General features: G+C 34.0%; 1 protein-coding gene across 1 annotated transcript in view; it reads left to right on the top strand.

The window, feature by feature from the left end:
* Positions 1-26,207, top strand: part of Vps50 (VPS50 subunit of EARP/GARPII complex) — a 135,259-nt gene that overhangs the window by 57,335 nt on the left and 51,717 nt on the right. The window contains exons 13-19 of the mRNA XM_010603453.3: positions 2,826-2,958; positions 6,661-6,752; positions 11,395-11,489; positions 11,821-11,919; positions 19,538-19,628; positions 21,825-22,001; positions 24,848-24,966. Of these exons, the coding sequence (XP_010601755.1) occupies positions 2,826-2,958; positions 6,661-6,752; positions 11,395-11,489; positions 11,821-11,919; positions 19,538-19,628; positions 21,825-22,001; positions 24,848-24,966 (806 nt within the window). The remainder of the gene's footprint in view (positions 1-2,825; positions 2,959-6,660; positions 6,753-11,394; positions 11,490-11,820; positions 11,920-19,537; positions 19,629-21,824; positions 22,002-24,847; positions 24,967-26,207) is intronic.

Here is a 26,207-nt window from a genome sequence, read left to right as displayed (position 1 = left end):
TTTTTTTTTTTTTTTTTTTTTTTTTTTTTGGTACTGGGGATCCAACTCCAGCCCTTGCGCTTGCGAGGCAGGCAGTGGAACCACTGAGCCTAATCCCAGGCCCTAGAGTTTTGTTACATGGTGCCAAGTCCAAGTTCCCTTCCTCGGGCTTGTACCATTTTACATTCCCGCCAGCAGTGCATCAGAGTGTCTATTTCTTCACAGCCTGGCCAACAGTATATATGAGTGTATATAATATCAGAGGGAAAGGAAATCAGGCACTAAAGTGGTAAGGACAGATTTTAATCCGTAATAGAGTATTCCAATAAGTTAGAGTCCAGTATAAACTGAACTCAACTTCAAATTGTACAAAGGTGACTAGACGTGGGGGAAGAGAGAGGGGGTTGAAAGGGATTTAGTGGAATTTAGAAATGGAAAATTGCAAAAAAGTGAGAAAGGTTTACATCAAACCCATTCAACTAGTACTTGTAAAAGTTAGATTCCTTCCTTCCCATGGCGAATGGGTGGGTGTTGGCTCTAACGGTAAATTATTTTAGCTGTCTTGAGTTTCTTCTGTGCAGGCTTTTTAAGAGAGGGCAGGATCACCCTACAGATGTGGCCTTGAGCCATTAGAAACTGGTAGCGTGTTCAAGTCTTTTTAGGCCAAGTTTTAGGCCTCAAGATGAATATGTAGTGGTAAAGGTGGTTTAGAGGATCCTGGCTAAAGTTTGATTGAGGACGGAATCTTTGCCACTGGTTAGTTTAAAAATTTTTAACATCTAATGGGTGAAAATTTTTATTATAATTTTAATTTATTTGTCCTATTATGAGTAAAGTTGAACATGATTTCCAGGTCACTTTTTGGTGCTGTCATTACTTTTTTGTTTTTGGTTTTGCTTTCAAAACAGGATCTTTGTAGTCTAGGGTCAATTCACTAAGTAGCTCAGGCTGGTCTCACACTCTCAGCGATCCTCCTGCCTAAGACTCCCTGGTGCTGGGATTACAGGCCTCTGCTACCACACCTGGCCCAGAGGCTTGGGAGGCCTTGCTAATGTGTATAGTGCTGTTGAGTGAGCACATTGGGTCCATTTTTTTTTTTTTATGTCACTGTGAAGTGTGTTCTTTTGCCTCCTGTCTCATTTTTCTGTAGAATTATTGGGGTTTTTTCAAACTTCTTTGTTTATTTGTTTTTGAGGCAAGTTTTCAACTGTGATGCCTATGTGGCTTGAACTCTTCAGCTGAAGTGATCCTCTTGTTTTATACTTGCCAGTGGCTGGGACTACAGGCTAGTACCTCCATATCAGCTTCTGAAACTTTTAAGAGGTTTTTTTTTTTTTTTTTTGGTAGATATGGGCTATTAACGCTTTAGTGCGAATTTATGTTGTGAATATTTTTTCAAGTGTGTCACTTGTCTGCTGACTTTGATTTCATTGATTGTTTGAATTAGTTTTCTATAACTCATTCTATAGGAATGTCCAGGTTTGCTTTTATGTTATTAGCAGGTAGAAATGGTTTGCTTCTTTTCCCACCCTTTGCCTCTCACTGTTTCCTGTAGTATAATTGCATTGGCCAGACCTCCATAATTTTGTTAAATAGTGGTGGAGATGATGAGCATCCTTTGTTCCTGGGCATAGTGATTTATGTCTCAGAATTTTCTCATCATAAGGAAATATCCATCCATTCTCCTTTTTGTATTAATTTTTAGTTAGGAGTGCATGTTAAATATTATCAAAGTTTTATTTATCTCTTGTGATGATCATTTCATTTTTCCTAAACCTATTAGTAGGGTGGATAATATTAAGAGACTTTGAAGATTAGACCATTTATAGCATTTTTGGTGTAACACCTTCTTGGGTCATCTAACTCTGGATCTTAACTCTTGTTTTACTACTTCAGTTTAAAAAATTAAATATGTATATATTAAGTATATACATACAAGTTAGTATTTTTAATAGATCATTGAGTGTTTGATAAATGAGAAATGAGAGATCATCATGGGAAGAAAAAACTTCCCACTACCAACTGTGCGCAGTAGCTGTTTTTACTGTAGCTCTTTTCACTAGTTGTGTATCTTGGAGGCTTACTTACACTACAGTCTTAGCCTTTCAGTGTATTAGCAACGTGATCAATTGTGACTGATGTATCACAAACTAAAGGAATCTTAGAACATCTGAAATGATGGTATTTCAATATGGCAAATGGGAAGCCTGCAAAATAGAAATTAGGCAGAATGACTTTTTACAAAAGATGGGGAAAAAAAAGCCATGCCTTCTCATTAGAGAAAAGATTGATTTGTAGTCACTTACTGTTTTATAACCTTGTTTATATAAAACATTGCTTTAAAATTTTAATGTCAGTTATGGGATATCTGTATCCATTTGATTTAAAGAATTTGGAGATGTGCAAAGCTATTTATTTATTTTACACAAATGACGTGATTGAATTATAAATCCAACCTCCATTTTTCTGTGACTCAGGTCCAAGGATAAATATAAATTTGTGTTTGCATGTTTAGGAGTGTCTTTGTAAAAACACGTTTGAGAGAATTTACAGTGCTGTTTATGGAAAGAACACTTGCTCATTCAGTAGTATTCTTTGGTTCTGTGACTGCAGTTGATCCACACATGGTACACTGACTGTTGCTACTGATGAGCACAAAAATAACAGGTTGAAATGGGGATTCAAAAAATTTTACCCTTGAGTTTTCACTTTAAATGTGTTGGTAGAGGTGGTTTTCTTACTCTCATTTTTAAAATAATCTGATTAGTAATATAACATTTTATTTTGATTAGCTATGTATTTAAGTAAACAACAATTTGAAAATTGGCTTTTCTTATTTTTTTTAGCACGTTACACCCGAAAGCTATATTCCCTGCCTTGCAGATCTCTGCAAAGCACTGTGGGAAGTTATGCTCAGCTATTACAGGACCATGGAATGGCATGAGAAGCATGACAGTGAGGATGCTGCTTCAGCCTCTGGTAGGAAATTATTCTGATTTTATTTTAAAACTTGAACTATATAAAACATACCATATTTCTGGAGTTAGAAGAAGGGAAAAGGGACAGGATACCTTTAGAAATTCAGATAAAAGTGACAGTAGATTAAATGCTCATCAAAGAAAGTGATTCAGCTACTACAAAAGCTTTGTGATCTTTGAAGATTAGCTGGACCAAAGAGCTAAGTGTCCAGTACTACCAGAGCCTAGGGATATGTGCTGATGGACTTAAGACTGAATTGAGTCATGGGGAAGATATTTTTTTTTAAACAAATGATTTATTTAGCTGGGGATGGTGGTGCATGTCTATAACCTAGCATTCAGGAGGCTGAGGCAGAAGGATTGCTATGAGTTCAAGGTCAGTCTAATCTATAAACAAATGAAAACAATGATTTATTTAATATTAGTTGCAAACTAGACAAGACATTGGTCTGTTCAAATGTACTATGCAGTCATTGCTAAATATTCAATCTTAATCTATTTTGCTAATTTTCACATTGTACTAATGCTACATTCTAAGAACTAATAATTGTATTGATACTTTTCTTCTGGAAAATATATGAATATTTTGAATTTTGTAAAATATTCATCTTTGGGAAGTACAACTTTAAACGACTGAGATAGACGGCTAAGTAATAAAGAACAAATCTGAGAAATTATTCCATTAGTCATTCTATTAAAATTACTATTTTAATATAATTATGTATGCTAAGTATCTGAATAATAGCTAAGACTGGTTATTGAAAATACTTTCATAAGCAATAATTATTTTATTAGCCTTTTGTTTGATATATGTAAAATAAATTGTATACTATATAAGTGTTTTTTTTTATCACATGCAGCTTAATGTCGCTAATTAGGTTAAGTTATTTCAGTAACTTCCGATTTCTAAGGTGTTTGGTTATTGTTGTTGAGTGGTGCAGAAAACATCTAACATCACTATTTGATTAAACATAGGGTTTTGATAAAGTTAAAAGGTATAAGTTTAATCTCTTTGATTCATAAGAAGTTCATAAATATAGAAAGCCAAAAATAAGAGAGGAAAAGTATATGGATGAACTTCATCTACTTAGAAGTACTGTAGGAGAGGGTAATGAAAGGAAAAGGTGGAGAAAGGTGGACCAGTATGCCAGAGGTAGAGCCAGTGGTAAAATGGCTGCGTGCACATGCAGTGACCTGGGTTTGATCCCCAAACTGGGAAAGAAAAAAACCCAAAACATAAGAAAGCAAGACCATACAAAGCCCATGGATTGTAGACCAGGCTGTTTTTACCCACGCCTTATATTTCACCTTGCAATTACCTCTGGGAATATGTAATCGCAGAGGCCTGGCTTTCAGTTTTTACTGTCATTTACCAAAGATAAAGAAACATAAAGAAATAACATAAAGAAATTATGTTCTTTGTCTAGTCTTCAGTTTGCTGCTTAAAATACTCCTTAAGTTTAGAAAGAGTATAGTATAATTGTTAATATCATGAAAGGAAACACTTTATTTCCATTTTTCATTTTCTCATAGTTTTTTCATTTCCCTAAATGGGGAGGGGAGGAGAGGGTGAAGGGAGGGCAGGGACAAGGGGAAAAAATGAGAACCAAGACCTGTCATGTAGAGGTACAAGATCCCAATAATGAATGTAACTGTACTGTGTACCTAAAATGTACCAATAAACTCAATGAGAAAAAAAATATAAAAGGAAAGGCAGTTGTTATAGCTGTAGAGGTTTTAAAAAAAAACTTTTTTTTTTTTTTTTACCCAATGTTCTTAGAAATTTCTGGGCTCATTGGGATTCCACTCTTAGATTATCTTATTTTGGCAACTTTTTTAATATTTTTCTGGATGTGGACTCTATTAAGATATTCCAGCAATCCTTTTTCTTCTTGTAATTCATTAAGGAAAAACTAAAGGAAACGTTAGCAACAGAATTAACACATGTACTAAGTCTAAGAATTCATAAGTATATACAATTACTGAGTCAATAAAAAATTAAAAATAAAGAATTTAGAGGACTGTATATATTCATTATAGTAAAGCAGGCTTTTTGCTTAAGGACAGTAGTTTACATTTTTTGGAATACTGAGTCCATCTTGAAAGTATTTTCCAAAGCTTCATATACTCAGTCCATTTTGCTGAAAATTCTTTAACCTCAATCTGTTTATTTTTTGGTTTTTGGTTTCTTTAAGCAAATCCAGGGCCTTGCACACGGATCTCCAGCCCCAGTCTTTATATTCAGGCAGTCTGATTATCATTGTAGCAGTTGCATGATAATATCTAAGACTCTAAAAAGTTATTTGTTAGGGTCAAATTAATGCTTTCATATTCATATTTAGTAATAAAACTGTAAGAATCAAAAATTTGAAAATTATTTTCAACAGAACTTCATAAAGCTGATGTAACTCTAGAATTCATCTACTTGTAGTGATGGCATTTGATATTTAGTAGCCTAATATTTTTAATATTCTACACAAAACTCTGAACCCATTTTTTAGTTTTTCTGCCATTGCTACTCAGTCCCCCACAGCCACATCATGCATATAATTAATGTCTTGTAAAACAGAAAACTGCCAGGTTGCCTGAACAGAACACTTTGACACATGAAGAAAGAGCAAATCGGCTTTAATGCTGGCAGCTCAGCAGGTGACTCTTGTCAGTCTCAAGAGCCCTGAATAGAAGTTTGTTTTTCTTTATATACCTCTTTTTACATTTACAAGGTTTAATTTTATTAGAGTTTCTCTGGGAATATAGCAAGCAGGATTTACACCAAGCACAGGCAGGTGAGGGAAGAGCAGAGAGTTCTGGCAGGACTTTCTGAGTCTGTTACACTCTGGTGACAGATTGCAGAAGCTGTCATGGTTACACAGGTGTATTCTACAAAGAGCATAGCTATCCATTTAACTCATAGTTGCTCAGTAACACAGTTAACACATAGTTGTCCAGTAACTCGATTAATCCGCAGTTGCCAAATTCCATCTGGAGCGGTGGTCTTCTCTGTAACACTCAGTGCTCAGAGGTGACCTAGGCTGTTTATGGCCTGGTTTACCTGGCTGGCTGTGCAAAGACTGTGTCCTGGTTTACCACCGTACACCTTGCTTACCTGATGAAGATGATGTTATACTCAGTCATTCTTCACTTCATTTGCACAAACATGTACTCTTTAATTTAAATTGTGTATGTGTATTTTCACTTGTTTTTAGAGGGAAATTTGAGGTGATTTATTGATTTACTTGTTGAACTGAACATTATCAGATTATTTATCTGGAATGAACCATACTGTTACCATTATTTCACTGCATGAGTAGTTCTGCAATCTGTGCTCTTTTTGGCGTCATGTTAATTGGTGATTAGGTTCATTGGTCCTGTTTTGCCCAGGTGCCAGTCTGTCACATGGTCTTAGAGTAGGCAGTATGTGTTGATGTAGAACCTGGTTGCTGGGATCACACTGCTGGGTGGGAATCTGTGCTCCAGTCACGTATGTGCTGAGCGGTCTTAGGTGTGTACAGTCTAAGGTTACCTCTGTTATCAAATGACTTTAATCCTAGTACCTGTTTTTTTACATTTAATGTATACAGATCAGATATACGGTATTTTCTGTATCTTACATTGGCCCACAAAAATAAGAAAGCAAATGGAAATTATTTGGAAAAAAACAAGTCGAATTAAGTCTAAAAACATATGCCTTCTTTTTTTTCAGAGGGGAATAATGTGATGGATACGGAAGAAGCTAATTTTGATCGTGGCTATGTAAAAAAGAAATTAGAACATGGGCTTACGCGAATATGGCAGGTTTGGTTTTTTAAAATTATTTTTTCACAAGCAATGGAAACTTTGATGTTGAAGATATTTTAGAAATTCAACTTTTAAATTTTTTATATTCATATTTTTTGCAGATTTAATCAAATGATAGTTTCTCTTTGAAATTAGGCTGTTTAATTTCTGTAATTTGTTTGGAAATTTTATTGGACTACAAATGGCCATAAGAAAAGTCTTCTAGCTTAAAAATCTCCATTGGAAACCTTCATGTATTCTTTATTAAATTTTTGCTTTTACTGTGTTAGTAAATGTATACTTTTCTAAAGCAATTTATATTTATTGAGATGTTCTATTTTTTATTTACTCATATCCTTAATTTTCTCTTAATTTTAAGAAAGGGATAATTAAGTAGGTTACCTTCGGGTGAGTGTTTAGTATAGAAAAACGTATTTTTTTTCTCAGTGAGCACTGTGCCTTTGGAGGAATCTTACGTGGTTATTGGCTTAGTGTATTTGTTTTAGTATAGTGGGACTGCTAAAACAAAATACCTACATAAATTTAGAAGCAACAGAAATGTATTTCTTAGAGTTCTGGAGGCAGAGAAGTTTAAGATTAAGGCACTGGCAGATTTTGTGTCTGGTGAGGTCTTGTCTCCTGGTTCATAGATGGTGCCTTCTTGCTGTGTCCTCACATGGTGGAAATGGAAAGGAATACCCTTTCTGGCAGGCTTCTTTCCCAAGGGCATAGGCCTTGGTGAGGGCTCCTTCCCTTCCCTCAGAAGGTTCAACTTCATAAGACCATCTATCACCTCAGGGGTTAGCATCTCAGCACATGAATTTTGAGGTGGACCTAAACATTCAGACCATAGTAATATCTTTTGAGGTTTTTCTTTCAGGTTAGTGGCTCAGTAGTTGTCATCAGATAATTTTTTAATTCTTTAAAATTTGATATTTCCTAGAACAAAGTGTAATTTCTCTGAGAGTAAATTTGTCTTGGCCTGGAATGTTGAAAACCTATAGACCCTTTTACCGTCTTATAGCCTTTTAAAATGTATTTTTGATTTTCCTAATGAGGCTGATTTTTAGCTTGGAAAAAAATTGTTTAGGAAAATATATCCTGAAATCATAAATTTCTTAAAATCATGTAACACAATATAGTTCTATTTTTTGCTAACTTTATATTAGGCATGCTTTTTAAATTTGTATTTTCATACTTTAAAATATTTATATGATAGTTGTAAGAGATTCAACTTCTGTATTTTCTTATATGATCATATTAAACCAGTTTTAATTTACCATTAATTGTGAATTTGGGCCACTGTTTTTCTAAGTATTATGTTTAAAGGAAAAGCAAATCTCATACTCGTTAAATATATGCCTATGGTCAGATAAGTCTCTTCTGGTTTAGCTTCCTAGTAGACCTTAATTGTACACAGTTTAAATTATAGCATCCAAGGCAGAAATTCTTATAACTGCAATGTATGTTGAAATACCTGGCTGGTTTTCATTCAGTTTGACAACCTGAGGGCATTCCTGATAGAGGGAAAACTGATGAAGTTTAGTAAACTATTTTCACTTAAGTGGTTAACCAGTTCATGGAAGTCATCATGCTTTGGGTATAAACTACTGTGTTCTAGTTGCAAGCCCAAGTGTCTTCACCTCCACCACTCCTCAGTCCCCTCTGCATCCCTGATCTACTCTCAACATGTGCTAGAACAGAACTTTGCATGTTTTAGGGACTCATTGAATGTTTATTAAATTGAAATGAAAAAGCTCAGTACAGTTGAAAAAGCAAATGTTACAAACAATTTTTTAAAATTTGGTAGCAGCAGGCAAAATCCTGCATCAAGCTCATTTTGCAGCACAACCTGGTCAGTATTATCTTTTGGCTACAGCTAGTATTTATTATCCATTAAATTGATTTTTTTTTTTTTTGGTGGGGGGGACTGGGGATCGAACTCTGGTCTTTGTGCTTTCGAGGCGGGCGGCAGAATCACTGAGCTAAATCCCCGGCCCCCTAAATTGAATATTGATATGTTGCAGGAATATGACTATGTCTGATTAAAGGATGTTGCTGCAGTCCCTATGCTAGGGATGATATATATAGTATATGCCATATGTTCCTTATTTCTTTTCTGACATTGGAAATTCTGAGTTCCAACGTGCTTTTGGCTAAGGATGGATTCAGATTAAGCAGTAAACCAATTAAGAGATGGAATAAAGTCAGAAAATTTGCCTGTAATCTTAAAGGATCCTCCCCCTAAGATGTATCATTGTACCACGAAGAAGTGAGTCGTTACACACATGCTAATTTTAAATCCTGGGTGTGGTAACCTGTAACAGTATCTTGCTGGAATGTAAATTAATTTATGATTTCTGCATTGGTTAGGATTTAGAGAGATACAAAAGACATCTCTTACCTCTAACCTCAGAAATAATCAAGGTACACTACAAAATGATTTTATATATATATCATACACATATTTTATATATTATATATACATTCATTCAAGCAAAGAGGCAAAGAAACCTAAACAAACAAGATTAAGGACTCACTTTTAAAATTCTTAGACCATTTGTGGGATAGTCATGTAGTTCCTTCATGTTAGGAATTGGATTCTATATGTATATATATTTTTTCATTAACTTTTTGGTACATTTAATGGATACAATATAATGACATTCATTGTTGGAACCTCGTACCTTTACATAATCAGTCTTGGTTCTTATTTTTTCCCCATTCCCTCCCCTCAACCCTCCCTCCCTCTCTATTTACAAAGACTGTTTCTATTATTTCTCATTTTCTCATTTTAATTCCATTACCTTCTTTCCTTTCCCCTACCCCTCCCATGTTCCCTTCCTCTTTGTCCCTTTTCTCCCTATTTCACATTGTCTGTTATACCTTTTATGTCCTCATTTACACTTACAGTTTCTCACACTAGAGAAATTATTTGGTATTTACACGTGTGTCCTGTTTATATCACTTGAGTATTGCCTCAATGTGCATCCATTTTATTAAATCAAACTTGTTAATTGTATTATTCTGTTAATCTATATTCTGTTTTTTTGTTGTGTTTTCTTAATCTGTGCAGTTCTAAAGGAGTTTTACTCTTCTAGAATGATTATAGTTTTGTCAAGTTTTTCTTTTTATTTCTGCTTTTTATGTTAGGAAGGTATATTAATGCTGAGGTACTAATAACCACTTTACTTTCTCTGTACATAATTCTCTACATTAATTAAGATAAGATCATAATTTGTTTTTTTTATTCTGAGGCATTTTGCTATACATTCTAGTTGGCTTGATATTTTTATTACCACACATGTCTATTTTGCTTATATTTCCTTGGTAAATGTTTGACCATCTATTTTTAAAAAATGTTTTTGGATTGTATTTTAGTTGTGTCCCCTATATTGTAAAAAAAAAAAAAAATATATATATATATATATATATATATATATACATATATATATAATTTTTAGACTATTTGTCTTGGTTGATTTCTTTTTTTTTTTCTTCTTTTTTTTTGGTTTTTTGAGACAGAGTCTCACTATGTAGTTCAGCCTGCTCTGGAACTCACTGTGTAGCCCAGGCTGGTCTCAACTCACAGGGATCCTCCTGCCTTAGCTTCCTGAGTGCTGGGATTACAGGCATGTGCCACCATGCCCAGCTAGTTGATTTCTGTTATGTACTTTTAAATACATTTAATATAAGTAGTACAAGTCTTCTGGTATTACTTGTAATTTTTATTCAGCTTTTACAAAGCTTTATCTTTAAAAAAAATAATTTTGGCCTTTTATTCTTCTAGGTGAGCTTTAAAATAATTGTTTAGAAAAAAGATTTTGTTGTGATTTTTCTTAGAATTTCATTAAACATAACATTAATTTGAAATTGTTATATTATTTAGTCACTCATCCCATCCCATCCCATTACTTTCAGTAGACTGAAATTTCTTTTCAAGTTTCTTTTTGTATATCATTAGAGTTGCTGTTGTTTTCTTAAACGTGAGGTATTTTTAAAAATTAGTCTTACTGTATTTAAATCTTGTTTTAAGTGAAATATCTCCATTGTAAGTACTTGGCAGTTGCATGAAGGTTACCAGTTTTTATATATTGTCTTGCTCTTAGTTACTTCACATAGTTATTTAGTTTTACATTGATTATTTTGGGGTATCTGATGAACCACAGTTATGCATAAAGATTTTTTTGCCCTCATATTCATTGTGAGGATATAATTGTGTGTGTGTGTTTAGAATTTTATGGAACTGTATTCAATTATAGCAGTGATTCCAGGTGTTTTTATTTTCTATCTGATATTCATAGAATTGTCTCTATTATGTTGCCCTAAGAATGTTACCTATTGGCTGGGTGTGGTGGTGCACGCCTATAATCCCAGCACTCCGGAGGCTGAGGCAGGAAGATCACTGTGAGTTCAAGACCAGCCTAGACTACATAGTGAGTTCCAGGTCAGTCTGAACTACATAGTGAGACCCTGTCTCAAAAAACCAAAAAGCAAACAAACAAACAAAGAATGTTCTCAATTGGCCGAAATAGATATTTTTTCATCAAGTTAAAAATGTATTCCTGTATCACTTTATTCTGTAAGTGAAAATAAATGGTACTGAGAACTTATTTTCTATATTTTGGGTATTTGAAATTTTTTTTTTTTTGTCTCATAGGATGTTCAGCTTAAAGTAAAAACTTACTTGCTTGGAACTGATTTGTCTATATTCAAATATGATGATTTCATCTTTGTTTTGGATATAATCAGCAGGTAATGTTTGAGCCTTGTCTTATTCTTTAGTTTGATTCATTCAACCATGATAATCAAAGAAATCACGAATTAACGAGTTATTATGTAGAATTTCTTCATGGAAATGAAGATAATCATACATCCATAACTAATTGCTACTGGGTTTTGTATGTGCATGTGTTCAAATATTTCTGCCCTTTGGATGTTTATAAAGCATTGTGAATTTTTGAACTTTAAACATTTTCAAATATCTAAATTTTTATGTTTCGTTGTCTTTGAAGAAAAAGAGCCTAGAGTTTTTTTCTCTGTAAGGGTGTTGCTGAAATTTACATAAATTTTTCTATTCACCTAGGTTAATGCAAGTTGGAGAAGAATTTTGTGGTAGCAAGTCTGAAGTTTTACAAGAATCTATTAGAAAACAAAGTGTCAATTATTTCAAGAACTACCATAGGTGAGCACTCTGGTACTGTGTGAATAAATTTTATTGAGGTAATGAGAATATTTTTGTCTAGTGCTTACTCTTATAGCATTAATTGATTTAAAACAATTATATTTGAGTAATTACATTCTTGTAGTTCTTTTTGGGATAGTTAAGGTTTTAACAAAAATATGATAAAATAATCCTCATTACTTACTAATCGTGAATCTTAATATATTCTTTCTTGAGGGGCTGATATATTGGACTAAATGTTGAACTGACTTCTTTAAGGGTAAAAGATAATCAAACTTCACTAAAAGAATTTGGCCTCTGTTCCATGTACCATGTATATGATGTGAGCACTAAGGAAGCTAAATCACTAGAGGCTGTACTTGGTAATTGCATCTGCCTTTTAGGAGTAAGGAGGCTTTAGAAGAAAGGATGTGATAACTCACAGTGTAACTACAAAGCCGAGACTGTGTAGCGCATTGCTTTGGGTAATTAGAAATGGTTTTGGTTTTGGGGATGGATGAAAATGAGAAAGAATATTCATACAGCAGCAGTGCATTATATGCTTAAAACAGTGTTGAGGAGAAAAGGAGAATTAATATTTATTAGACCTTTCTTGATGTAAACTAGAACCTGATCTATTTCCCTGAAAGCATTTTTTTTTTTTCATTTGAATTAAGTTTTGCCTTCCTGTTTATTTGGAACTTTCACCTTTTGGATTATTTTGTTATTTGGTGCCAAAAAGTGTGAGGATTTGAAATTGTATTTTCTGTCTTATATACAGTGATTACATTCATTGTGAGGAATTGGTACATGTACATAGCGTATTTTGATTCTTTTTATGTCCCCTTAAGTACAGGTTTTCTATGCTGATTGTGAACTGTTAAGTAAAGTATTTTGAAAGAATATTTAACTTGCATCTGTACCAAAGCAGTCTTTCAGTTTAATAATTGAATTAAGAGCATGTTTAAAAAATATTTTTAAATGTAGTTGAATAAACCTTGAGAAAACAATGGTAAGGGAACAACATGAAACCCTATCATTTATTACTTCCTGTTCTGCTACAACAGAAAGCTGGTTTATCACATTGTAGTACATATGGGGTGGCTTGGGGGCTTTTAAGCACAGATTGAAAAAAAAAAGGAATCACAAAGGAGCCTCATTTCTGGTTCCAGTATGGAGACAATCTGGTACTTGTTTCCCCAAAGATTGATTTGTCCCCAGCAAGACAACTGGGAGACATTTTGTTGTTTCTAATGTCTGGTAAGGTAAAAATAATGATTCCTGGAGTAGCCTCATTGTCAGAAACTGTCTTCTGTGGCAATGGGCATTTTATTTTATACACTGACCATGATATATTCCTTCCAGGAGTTCACCTTGGTAGAATACAGAAATTAATCATCATTGTCATCATCGTCATCATTATTATTATTTGGTACCGGGGATCGAACTCAGGTCCTTGTGCTTGTGAGGCAGGCGGTGGAACCACTCAGCTGAATCCCTGGGCCTGAATTATTTTAATATTTACAAAATACTCTACATTTTAAAGGACTTCTCTTAAAAATATTCATGAAACTTGTTTCTCACCGATAAGGTTATAGTGTATTTATTGATAGAAAGTAGCTTGAGAGATAATAGACACAGATTCTTGAACCACTTTTTGCTGCTTACCATCTCATTAATATTGGGCAAACTATAGAACCGCTCTGGACTTTGGTCCTATTTGTTGTAAGCTCAGGTAGCTGGACTAAAAAAAGCTCTTTGTAAGGGTGACCTGCATACCTTACCTTTTTTCTTGCTGCATTGTGTATTATAAAGAATAGAGCAGGATGAAAAGCAGAGGTAATTGTTTTTTAGATTCTCTCTCCCTAGTGTTTAAGAAGAAGCTTGGGCCCATTTTCTAATGTCCTCTTCAAAGTCTGTCTGCAGAGCACTTTCGTTTTTACTCTGGCAATCCTTAACCTTATTAGTTAGGTTGATTCCTAGGTATTTAAGTTTTTTGTTGTTACTGTAAATAGGATTGTTTTCCTGATTTTTTTTCTTAGTGGATCATTATTGGTGTATAAGATTGATTTTTGTATGTTGATTTTGTATCCTGCTACTTTGTTGAGTTTGTTTATTGGTTCTAAATCTTTTGGTGGAGATTTGGGGTCTTCTGTATAAGGGATTGTGTAATAATATAATAATAGCATAATATATAATGTGTAATAATATATAATAATAATAATATAAAGGTAGTTTGACTTCTCTCTTTTCTAGTCATAGTCTTTCTCTTGCCTGATTGCTGTGGCTGAAGTTTTGAGAATTGTATTGAACAGGCAAGAGTGGACGCTCTGGGTTGCTGATTTTAGAGGAAATGCTTTCAGTTTTTTTTCCGCTTAGTGTGATGTTGGCTGTGGGTTTGTCATGAATGGCATTTATCGGCTTGAGTCATTCTGTATGTAGTTTCATTAGAGTTTCTCTTATGAATGAGTGTTGAACTTTGTCAAAGGTTTTTTTCTGCATATCGCAAGATGACCATGTTTTTCTTAATCCTTTTTATTCATATAGCTCATTACATTTATTGATTTAGTATGTTGAACCATTATTGAGTACTTGAATTTGACTTGGTGATGATGTGTGATCTTTGTAATGATTTGTTGCATTCTGTTTACATGTAGCTTGTTGAGGAAAACATACAGTTACGTGTGGAAAGGTTTATTTTGGCTCACAGTTTATAGAGATTTTAGTCCATAATCAGCTGGCTCCAAGGCAGAGTAGCATGGCAGAGGGGCACCATAGAGGAGAAGTAATAGTCCATGGTGGGACAGATAGGAAGCAGCAAGCAACGACTACAAGCCTCCTTTTCCCTTTTATCCCATCCAGGCTGTAAGGCTTGTGGGTGTTCCTTCCCACTGTCTACACCCAGAACTGTGCTAAACCAACCGTGCACTGGTTCATCGTATACCGTAGATCCAGCCTCCTCCAGAAACCGTCACCTATAAGCACGTGCAGCTTCACGGGACCGCTAGACACAAGCCATAACTAGACTTTTATGTCTCTGTCCATTAAAGATATTGCCCACAGGTTTTTTTGGGTTTTTTTGTCTAATCCTTATCTGGTTTTGGAATCAGTGTAATAAGTTTGACAGTGTTCCATCCCTTTTAATTTCATGGCAGAGTTTGAGAAATTTTGGTAGTAAGTCTTTTCTGAAGTTCTGGTAAAATTCAGCAGTAAATCCATTGGTTTCTAGGTTTTCTTGGTAGAGTTTTTTTTTTTTTTTTACTGCCTGTTATTAGTCTATTCAGGGTTTTAAAGTTATCTTAGTTCAAGTTTGGTAATTCATATGTTCCTAGGAATGTATACATTTTTTCTAGATTTTCCAATTTATTTGAAAGAAGTTTTCAAAATAGTTTCTTCTCATCCTTTGGATCTTAGCACTGTCTGTTGTGATGTTGCCTTTTTCATTTCTAATTGCATTGGTAGAGGTCCTTTTCTTTCTTTCTTTTGGTAAGTTTGACTGAGGGTTTTTGATCATATTTATTGTTTCAGAGAAACAACTCTTTGATTCACTGATATTTTGTATTTTTTCTTTAGTCTCAATTTCATAGATTTCTGCTCCAATCTTTATAATTTATTTCCTTCTCTATGGGGTTTGGATTATTGCTTTTCTAGGACCTTGAGGTACATAATTAGGTTTTTTATTTGGTAATGTTCTATTTTCCTAAATTTCCCTTTTAGAAAATGCTTTCATTGTGTCCTACAAGTTTTGGTATGGGTACTGCCATTGGTATTTCCTTCTAGGAACTTTTAAATTTATTCCATGATTTCTTCTGTGCTCCATTGACTTCAAGAATATATCATTTAATCTTCATGTGTTTACATAGTTTTGTATTTACATACTTTATTTTTCTATTGATTTCTAGGTTTATTCCATTGTGAACTGAAAGGATGCAGATTATTTGAATTCTTTTGCCATTATTGAGACATGTTTTTTGGGGAAAGTTCTTTGGGCTAGTGTCAGGAATGTGTACTTTGCTGTTGTTGCTTGAAACACTCTGTAGATATCTGATAGGTTCATTTATTCATTGATAGGGTACAACTGTGGTATTTCTTTGTTGAGATTTTGCCTGATTGACCTGTCTATTTGTGAGAGTGGGGTATTACAGTCCCCTGCTATGGTTGTATTGGTTTTATCTGTCATTTTTTAAATTATGGAATTGGGGTTCCCAGCGTTCAGTGTGTATACTTACAATTGTACATTCTTTTTGAATTGTTTCCTTTATCAACATGTGGTGACCTTCTTTGTCTCTGATCAGTTTTTGCTTGAAGTTTACTTAGTCTGAAATTAGAATAGCTATTCCTGCTTGCTTTTGGGCTCCACTTGCATGGAGTATCATTTTTCATCCTTTTACTTTCAGGCTACATGTTTCTCTGTGGGTGATGGTATATCTCTTATAAGCTACATATAATTCAGTTTTGTTTTTTAGCTGATCAGCCAGTCTGTGTCTTGATTGGGGAGTTAAAATAATTTACATTGAGCATTTTTATTGAAAGGTATTTATTCCTGTCATTTTGTTAATTTTTCAGTGCCATCCGCTTTCCATTTTTCTTTTTACTATTCCATCAGTTAGATGTATTCTTTCTGTGGGGATCTTTGATGATATTGTCCTCGCAGTCTTTGTTCTTGAATATTTTTACATTACTGATTTGGTAATCATGAATTTGTTTATATTCTATTTGTTGTAGAAGGTTTATTTTTATTTCTCTGTCAGTTTTGAAGTTTAGTTTTGCAGGATATAGTACTCTGGATTGGCAGTTTTCTGTTAGGGTTTGAGCAGCTGCTATTAGGCTTTCCTAGTATTTAAGGTTTGTGTTGAGAAATCTGCAGCAGTGAGCTTCTCTTTACAAGTGACTTAACTTTTTTTTAATGGCTTTTAGTACTGTTGCTTTGTTCTGAATTTTTTTGATTTTTGATTATAATGTGTTGTGGAGAAGTTCTTTTCTGGTTGTATCTATTGGGGTTCTAAATGTCTCATTATGGGTATCCATTTCAATCTCTAGATTTGCAATGTTTTCTGCAGTTTCACTAAATATGTTTTTTGGGGGGGCCTTTAGTTTCCTTCTCTAGCCATACTTTGACTTGTATAATTTTTTTATTGTTTTTGTTACTGGGGGTTGAACTTGGATCTTTATGCTTGTGAGGCAGGTGGTGGAACCACTGAGCTAAATCCTCAGCCCCTACTCTTAGAATTCTTGTATTAGTTCTTTTATGGTCAACTAGCAGCTTTTGAATCAACCACTGATTTCTTTTTTGTTGTTAGAGTGTAACTGTGTAAGTGATACACTGTATCACTCTTGTCTTCAAGTTTCGATATTCTCTCCTCTGACCCGTCATGTCTGTTGGCATGACTTTTGATTGTGTTTTCATTTCTGCTTGATTCTTCATATCCTTCATTGTCTTCTTTAATTCAAGTCAGCTCCTTTTGTCTTTTTAAGATCCTTGAACATCATATTATACCCTTATTTACTTATGTACATTCTCTTTAAATCCATTGAATGTCTTATGCATTTGCTTGTTTCTTCTTTAACCTTTTCAAACATTTTAATGATTTGGTGTTTGAGTCCTGTGCCACCTCCACTCTCTTGATATTAGCTTTCACAGTCTGTGAATTCTGTCATGCTTAGGGGTCAGTGGAAGATAAACCTTCTGCATGGAATTCAGTGGCCCTTGGGGATGGGGATGGGAGGAAGTACGCAGAAGTGCAGAGCTCAGGGCATTTGGGGGCAGTGGGAAGGCGCCCAGCCTGTCACTACTCCAGTGTTTTCTTCATCCTGGATCCCGCTCATCACTGTTTCATGGATCCTCAGAGCTTGAGTCTGGGTCACTGCTCAGGCCACGCCCCTTGCTTCTGTCGGTTCCTAGGGCTTACCAGTCCTAACTCAGTTCATGCCCTTGGAATGATTCCCTGGCTTGCATTTTCTTTAGTACCCTGATTGGAGAAGGCCTTGTAATGTGACTATCTAACTTGCTGGGCACTGTGTTCCAGTGGGAGGGGAGTTGGGCCAGGTGGGCACAGGGCAGCACCTACTAGCTGAGCGCTGACAGGCAGCTATTAGCAGCTGCCCTGGATTTCTTCCCTCAGGGCTGCTTTCACCATGGTGGCCTGTTTGCCAGGCCTGGCTATAGGCAGCGCTGTGTTTCTTTTCTAAGTGTCCCTGTTAGTGGGTTTCATCTGATGGGCTTTGCCTTCAAGCTGCACTCCTGTGGGTGCGTTTTTGCACCTCCCCATCATTCCTTGGACTGTGGTGTCTTCGGGGGTCTCCCAAGCACTGCTGCCTGTAACACACATGATATAGCTCTCCTCTTACGATCTTTTCTGATTCTTCCTTTTTTATTTTTCAATTTGTCTTTCAGTTTGGATAACTTCTGTTCATTCATTTTCGGGCTTACTAACCCTGTCTTCTGATATTTCTACTTTGTTGTTTCACTATCCAGTCAGTTTTTAATTGCAGGTGTTGTGTTGTTCAGTTCTGGAATATATATTTGATTTCTTTCTTTCTTTCTTTCTTTCCTTCTTTCTTTTCTTTTCTTTTCTTTTCTTTTCTTTTCTTTTCTTTTCTTTTCTTTTCTTTTCTTTTCTTTCTTTTTTCTTTTCTTTTCTTTTCTTTTTTTCTTTCTGTAACAGGAATCAAACCCGGAACCTTGTGCTTGCAAGGCAGGTGGCAGAACCACTGAGCTAAATCCCTGGCCCTTTAATTTGTTTTCATTATTGCAGTTATTTGGAATTTTCCTTCCTGTGCTTCTATATATGTGTCTATTTTATCTAACATATAATAATCATCATAAAATACTTGCCTGTTACCTCTGACATTTGGAGAAGTTCCTTCTTTTCATACATCCATCTTTTTATCGCCTCTATTTTTTAAAAAAAATCTAGATTTCATTTTAGCATGGTAGCGTCGGCTTGTGGTTGCAGGAGTCGGGCACCTACCTTTTTTCAACTGGAAATAGATTTTGTTTTTCTGTGACTCCCTGTATAACATGGAATTTACCCAGAATAGATAGTGAGAGCAAAAGCTTTAAAGAGAGAAGAGATCAGTGTGATATAAATGACTAGTAGACTGTTGAGGACATGTGTTTCTTACGTACTAATTTAATTTATAAATGCTGTGTGAGGATAGGTGCCGAGCTAAAGATCTTTGAGAGTGATTATCTTGATACTGTGCTTTAGGAAGCATGGTTATGATCCATGCTGTTTCACGCTGTTTAGCATAAAGCTTATATTACTTAATATGACCTCACATAATTTGTAAATTATTTCTCTGCATTTTGACATTGATATATGATTAGCTAAGAATATTAGAAATATATTATTTGGAGACAAGCTTTTAGTGTAGTCCCTCAATCAGAATGCCATTTCCTACACATTCATTATTTTTGCAATATGGTAAATATTTGACAGAGTTTTTCTCTTAAAGATGATGAAATATTAACAAGTAAAAGTGAACATTTGTGTTTACTGTGTTAATCTGAATGGGTTCTCAGAATTGATTCTGGTCATGATTATGAATATAATCCTGTAATTGTATTGTATTTTATTTCCTCGGCTCTTGTATGAACTATACTTTTCTTTAAGAGAGTTCATTTTCTTTTTTTAAGAACACGACTTGACGAACTGAGAATGTTCTTAGAGAATGAGACTTGGGAACTTTGTCCTGTTAAGTCAAATTTCAGTATCTTGCAACTTCATGTAAGTTTTTCTTAAGAACCAGAATCTGTCTTTTAATTATCTTTTTATCCTTTTAGTTTTTTTATATAGATAAATGAGAGTATTTATAAAATAAACTAAGCAATAATGCCTTCTTTCTTTGAATGTCATTAATAGCATGCCCCTTTTACAAGAATAATCTTTTATGAATGTGAAAAATCTCTTTTTACAAAATTCAGTTTATATGCTTCAGGAAAACTCTCTTGCCTAAAAGAGTTACAGTTAAACTGATATTTTTCTCTTGAATTTAGAAGATGGTCTATTGCTATATTCAAATTTATTAGAAAGTTAATCATTATATTTTGATACTGTTTGATAAAAATGTTTATACTGCTTAGATATGCAAACTGTCATTTCTGAAAGGGACTAATAGGCTCTTAAATTGTTCTTAAATTATAGTGCAATTCATTAATTTGTCTGTATTTAGAAAATGCCTCAGAAATAAAAGAGGCACTAAGAATTTTCTTTTTCTTTAAATCCTTGTAGAAAAAAACCATCTGTGAAAAAGTCTACAGTTGGCTTGATCTTTTTCCTTTGATTTGAACACATAGATAAGCATTCCTGGGTGGAAGATTGTGTCCTACAAATACTAAATGTCCAAATGTAATGCATGTACTTAAAAATCCATGTTTTGAAAGTATAGTGTGTTTAGTTTTGCTTTTGGGAGGCATGGCTTTCTAGAAACAGTTTTGTTAATCTGGATGAATGTAAAGAATACTGAATAGAGCCAGACTTGGTGTCACATGCTAGTAATCCTAGCTCTCAGGATGCTGAGGCAAGAGATTGCTGCAAGTTCAAGGTCATCCTGGGCTACATAGTGAGTTCAAGACCAGCCTGAATTGCAGAGTGAGACCCTGTCTGAAAAAAACAATAAAAAGAATACATGATTAGAAGGTTATTTTAAGTGATAGTCTTTATATTCATATTATACAATAACTTCTTATACTTACGCCTTCCTAATATGAGTGTTAAGAATGCTGAAATCTGTTTAATAAATGCTTCAAAGACAACAAAATTAACATTGATTTTAGTAGTAACAAATTAACAATAATTAACCTTCAGTTAACTAAAACCTACAAATTCTGATCTGAAGTATTTCCTTAACATTATTTTGAATTATAAATTTAACATCAATTTTAGAATACTTATTTAAATTTTTATGTAACTGTCAAATTGTGCATGTTTGCATATATACTTTGTATAATTGTAAGACATCTTTTCAAAAGGCATGTTAAAATATTCCCATCTATAAAAGTAGTTACCTTGAAACTGTTCATAACTTATTGTTTATTTGTTGTGTATATTCTTAGATATGGGAAATATTAAATTTTGATAAAGTAGCAAATTGAGAGTTATACACAGCAAATGAGCTGTTGAGATTATTGCAGCTGTTTTTCTAATTACCCATCTAATCTTGAACTTGACATTAAGTCTCTTCCGACTGCCTCAGTGTCCTCATCTGGGTAATACACGATTCCGACCAGGTGCTAAAACTCTTTAGCTCTAGCGTTTGTGGTTCTCCCAATCTCGATTGATCCTCTCATTTTACAGATGAGGAAATTGAAGTATGGAGAAGCCAGGTGACATTCTTAACAATATATAAGAAAGTAATGGAATGTAATGGTTTAAATAGCAAGAAAGATGTTGAAAACATAGCACCTGCCTATTAATGTATGTTTGCGTTGTCTGATGCTTGGTATAGAAGAAAAAATAAATGACAGTTTATAGACATTAACATAATGAAGAATGAAGTATACATCGTGTTTTGTTTTGATACATATGTAGAGAATGTGGTACATATTGTATAACTTAACAGTTTTTATAAGTGATTTTATGGGTTAGAGTTGTATTCATCAGGACTTTCCTGCTATGTTAAAATTTTAGATTATATTATTCTAATTTCTTTTCATAAATTTTTATGTGTACTTTTTAAAGGAGCCAAAGTAGCTTTATGCAGATTACGCTTAAGTGATTTCATTGACTGAGTTGTCTTTAGGAAAACACTTAAATGTGTATTTCCAAAACTGTAATTTTAGAAAACTTGATTTACTATATAACTATATAACCTTAGATCATAATTTTTTTCTACTAACTACATTTACAATGATAGACTATGTTTATGTACTTGAATTTTATTGTTGCTTCTAAAAAGTATCCAATTCCCTTTTTAATGTCTAGGAATTTAAATTCATGGAACAGTCACGTTCCCCATCAGTTTCACCTAGTAAGCAGCCTGTTACAACTTCTTCAAAGACAGTAACTTTATTTGAACAATACTGTAGTGGTGGGAATCCATTTGAGATTCAGGCCAACCACAAAGATGAAGAAACAGAAGATGTCTTGGCTTCTAATGGGGTAGGTGTTGCTCTTAACATACATTGTGAAATGCAAGTGAGATTTCTTTATCTAAAAGTGTTCTACCCAGTGAGCAAGCTAATTTGTTAGATTTTTTATCCACCTACCACCCAGCTTCCTGTCTACGTGCTTATGTGCCTACAGTATTAATACTGACAGAGATAATGATTTTGCAGTATACCCTGGTGATACTGTCCTTTTGAACAATAAATGTTGCCTCTGCAGTATACTTTCTGTTCTTACTGGATTACTGATATAGTGCCAGTATAGTTTCTTTGCTGCGTATTTATATAATTTACTCTGTTGAGAGATGGGTAAGGAAATTGATCATATGCATTTTTCTTTCTGCTCTATTTCTGGGGTAACTAAGTCAATCATTTTGTTCCATTTCCCCTTTTCTAAGAGAGAATAATATCTTTCTTAGTTGCCTAGAAGGAACGTTTATAGGATTAGAAGTAATGTTTCGTCAAGAACAGCATTAACTCTAATTAGTGGAAAAGGTTTGAAGGCAGGTAATGAATATAACCTTTATTACTAATTAGCTGTGTGGCCCTTGGCATATTATATTATTTGTGATTCTGAGTTTCCCCGTGTTTGCAGTGAGGAGGATGATTGCTTCATAGTTCTCTGTAAGTTGCTTTCAGAATACTTTTTTTGACTAAGGTTGTTGTTTGGTACATCTTTCTTATCTTCATAATTTCCAGAGGAACCCACTGTGATTTTTATTTTAGATTTGATGAAGCCAAAGTGAAAACTGCTCAGATATGAGAAAAATCTATTGGATTAGTCTCCATATTTAACTTTGGAATTGCTTTTTTGGTTCACTGAAGACATATTTTTAAAAAATACTACCAGGAAAATATGCCACTATCATGTTTTGTCACAGATTTATTATTTCTTATAAAGCCATGTTTAACATTGTAGTTCAGTGATTTTTTTGTTACATTTTTCCTCTTTGAAGTATAGACTAAACTGAGAACTAAAAGTCATTCCAATATTTTGAAATAATAGATCCTTCTATAATAATATGTTCATTAACATTCACATAATATTTGCTTTCATTATTTGTGGCAGTTGTATTCTATAAAATTGCTTTGAAATCTTTGCAAATGCTGAACCCTTGTTCCTAGGGAAGCTAAAGGATTAGGTTCCTGTGAACCTCTGGTTACAAAATATTTCCTAACATTTCAGTATATATTACCTTCTTTTATGTGTGCTTCTGTTAAAGATATCTCATTTAAAATATACTGTTGAATCACCAATATTGAACTCATAGCCAGTTGTACCATTATTCATGCCTAAAAGGAGTTTATCTGATACATGCATTTTCTCTGCAAGGCATACCATAGCCTTCTAGCACTGAACACTAGATAGTACTTTAATACTACTATGTTCACTCTAAACAGTGAAATCGCCAACAAAAACATTGAAAATACTTGTTGCTAAATAAAGCGTGAGCAAAACGATAAAGCAGAACATACCCTTGTTTGCTCTGGTTTGGAAATGTGTATGTTGGGTGACAGTGTTTGTGCTACTCTGTGTGCATCTGTGACTGACCACAAAAGTGTCTTCATTTTTGTTCTGTTTTGTTTATTTTTTGTACCGGGGATTGAACTCGGGTCCTTGTGCTTGCAAGGCAGGCCACCGAACCACTGTGCTAAATCCCTGGCCCAAAAGTGTCTTCATTTTTGATTATGGCGCTGCAAAGAAGTGTTAGCATGTAGGCAGATTTGCATGTATTGGATCCTTATGTATCCACTGTACTATTTAATTGTAAAACTTGTAAACAATACTTCATTTAACTTACAATTTAATTGTGCAACTTGTAACTTGTAACTTGCTTGTGGTACTGTTTTCTGTGGGGCATCAGGATCAAACTATATATAATTGTTAAGAGAAAGCCTGTGATACTTTTTAATTTTTATCAATGTGTGATCTCATCTTTACAGGTACAACTGAAATCCTTAAAATTCTGGGCCTGACGTAATGCTTTTCATAGTCATTTTCAGTCATCTCTCAAATTAGTTGTTAAATTAGGCAACAGATTTCTTTCCATGTTGCCACCATATGGGTTTCCTCAACTGCTAGGTGGAGATAAAACTTCCTCCTAAAATTATTTTTTGGGATTCAGTGACATTATCCCTGAAAGCACTTGGCGTAGTACCTGGTCAAAAACTCAATGAACAGTGCCATTTTTAATCATATTAATCCATTAATCGATGATGACAGTGGTAGTGCTGTTGTCACTGCTTCCTTTACTTTGCGTGGATTCCATTGCCCTTTCCCTTGCTGGCATGGGCCGTGGTGCCAAAAGGTGATGGAAATCTTGGGGAGGCCCCCTGCTTCTCGAAAGTAAGTGGACTGGTTTTGTCCTTTTCTCAGGAGTTCCTTGGGTGCTACGCATAGTCTTTTAAGCTGTTCTTGGAACTAAATCTCACTGTAATGAATCAGAAGGAACATCAGCATGTGTGTTGTATACGTTTATAAAGTTGAATTAATACTTCTAGAATGCCCAAAGCAGACACTCAACTTCTTTATAATGAAATAGTGAATTGGAAATAAATGTGATGAAATTTCCAGGAGTTTTTTGGGTTAAAAAAATCAAATATATAATTGTTTCCTAATTTGAGGTCTAGTAGGGCTGTTATTGTTTTGCTCTTGTATGTGAAGATTTGTTTTTTTGTTGGACATTACAAGCTTTTATAAGTCTAATATTTTTATTTGCCTTTTGAACTGGCTAATGTAGAATGATGAAGAAATATAAAATTGAGTACTTTTACTGTGTTGAAAGGCCCAAGGAAGGGTCTCTTTATCCATTGTTGAGCATCTTTCTGTGTTCTCTCCAGTATGAGTCTGATGAACAGGAAAAGAGTGCCTATCAGGAGTATGACAGCGACAGTGATGTCCCTGAAGAACTCAAGCGAGATTATGTGGATGAGCAGACGGGGGATGCTCCTGTGAAAAGGTAATTGTTCTTAGATTGTTTGTTACTGGGCATTTTATGTTGTGCTATTAGCACATCATAGGATTTCTTTTGAAGGTTGAGAAAAAACAGAAGATTGAAAAATTTTGGTGGTCATAGTATCATTGAACAGAAGTTATTGTGTTTAAAAAAAAATGATTATAGAAGACCAAAAATGTAGGTTTCTCTATTTCTGAACAGTGAATTTTCAAGAAAATCAAATATTTACATGAAAAGTTTTACTAAGCAGAACTTTTTTGGGGGCATTTTACAAGCCACTCATTCATGAGTTTGGTTTTTACTTTGTCCAAAACCAAATGAATTCATTTTAAATAGTTAATTAAAGCATTTTAAAGGTAGCTTTTCTTTTGATTTATACAACATATTTGACATTTCTTGTAGCAAGATTCTAATTATATTTTTAAATGTGTCAAATTAATGTTTAAATATTTAAAAATTATTATCTTGTTGAAAATATTAGATATAATCAAAGAGCTTTTAATTTAGAGATTAACAGTTTTTACAGAAGAAAAAAATGTTTAGGTTTATAAAATCAGTATGCCTTTGCGGGCAGTTCATGCTTCACATACATCAGAAAACCTCGAGGAAAAAGTAGCTATTTGCTTGATATGTGAAATTTTTTCCTCAATCTAGGAAACACAGCAATTGTGCACTTATTTTCCCATTGCATTTTGGATTCTCTGTTTGACCCTCTGTTAAGGTTGCCTCTTAGTGGTTGAATTTTGTTTCATGTTAAATTGTTCTCTTCAAAAATGATAATTAGAATTATTGTCACCTCCTCTCACTTAAATGGGCCTGATTTTTGATGTGTTGAAGTGAATTAATACCAGACATTTAGTGAATATAAATACACTTTTTTAAAATAGTAGATTGAAGTACACTCTTTGCTACTCTTAAACCCCACAGTACCTAGTTAATACTTAATTAACTTGAAGCCCTGACTAAAATTGTTCTCTGCTTATAAGTGTGCCATCAGGTAGTTGGGGCTAAATTAATTGGGAGAGTTTTTTTTTTAATTGGTTTTTACACATTTAAATTGTACATATTTAAATATCTACAGATAGGATCCACTTTGAAATTAATGTAACTATTTTGTTAGACTTCTTTATTAGATATGTTTTGGATATATTTTGGCCAAAAGGAAAGTTCTATTTGAATTGAAATGAACAAGTAATAGAGCATTTACTAATGTATGTGTATGTATATATATATATATATATAGA

This window comes from Fukomys damarensis, unplaced genomic scaffold (assembly GCF_012274545.1).
Source record: "Fukomys damarensis isolate Sample0158 unplaced genomic scaffold, DMR_v1.0_HiC HiC_scaffold_4, whole genome shotgun sequence".
Classification (NCBI taxonomy): Eukaryota; Metazoa; Chordata; class Mammalia; order Rodentia; family Bathyergidae; genus Fukomys; species Fukomys damarensis.
The sequence above is the reverse complement of the archived record's forward strand: the minus strand, read 5'-3'. Positions and strand labels throughout refer to the sequence as shown.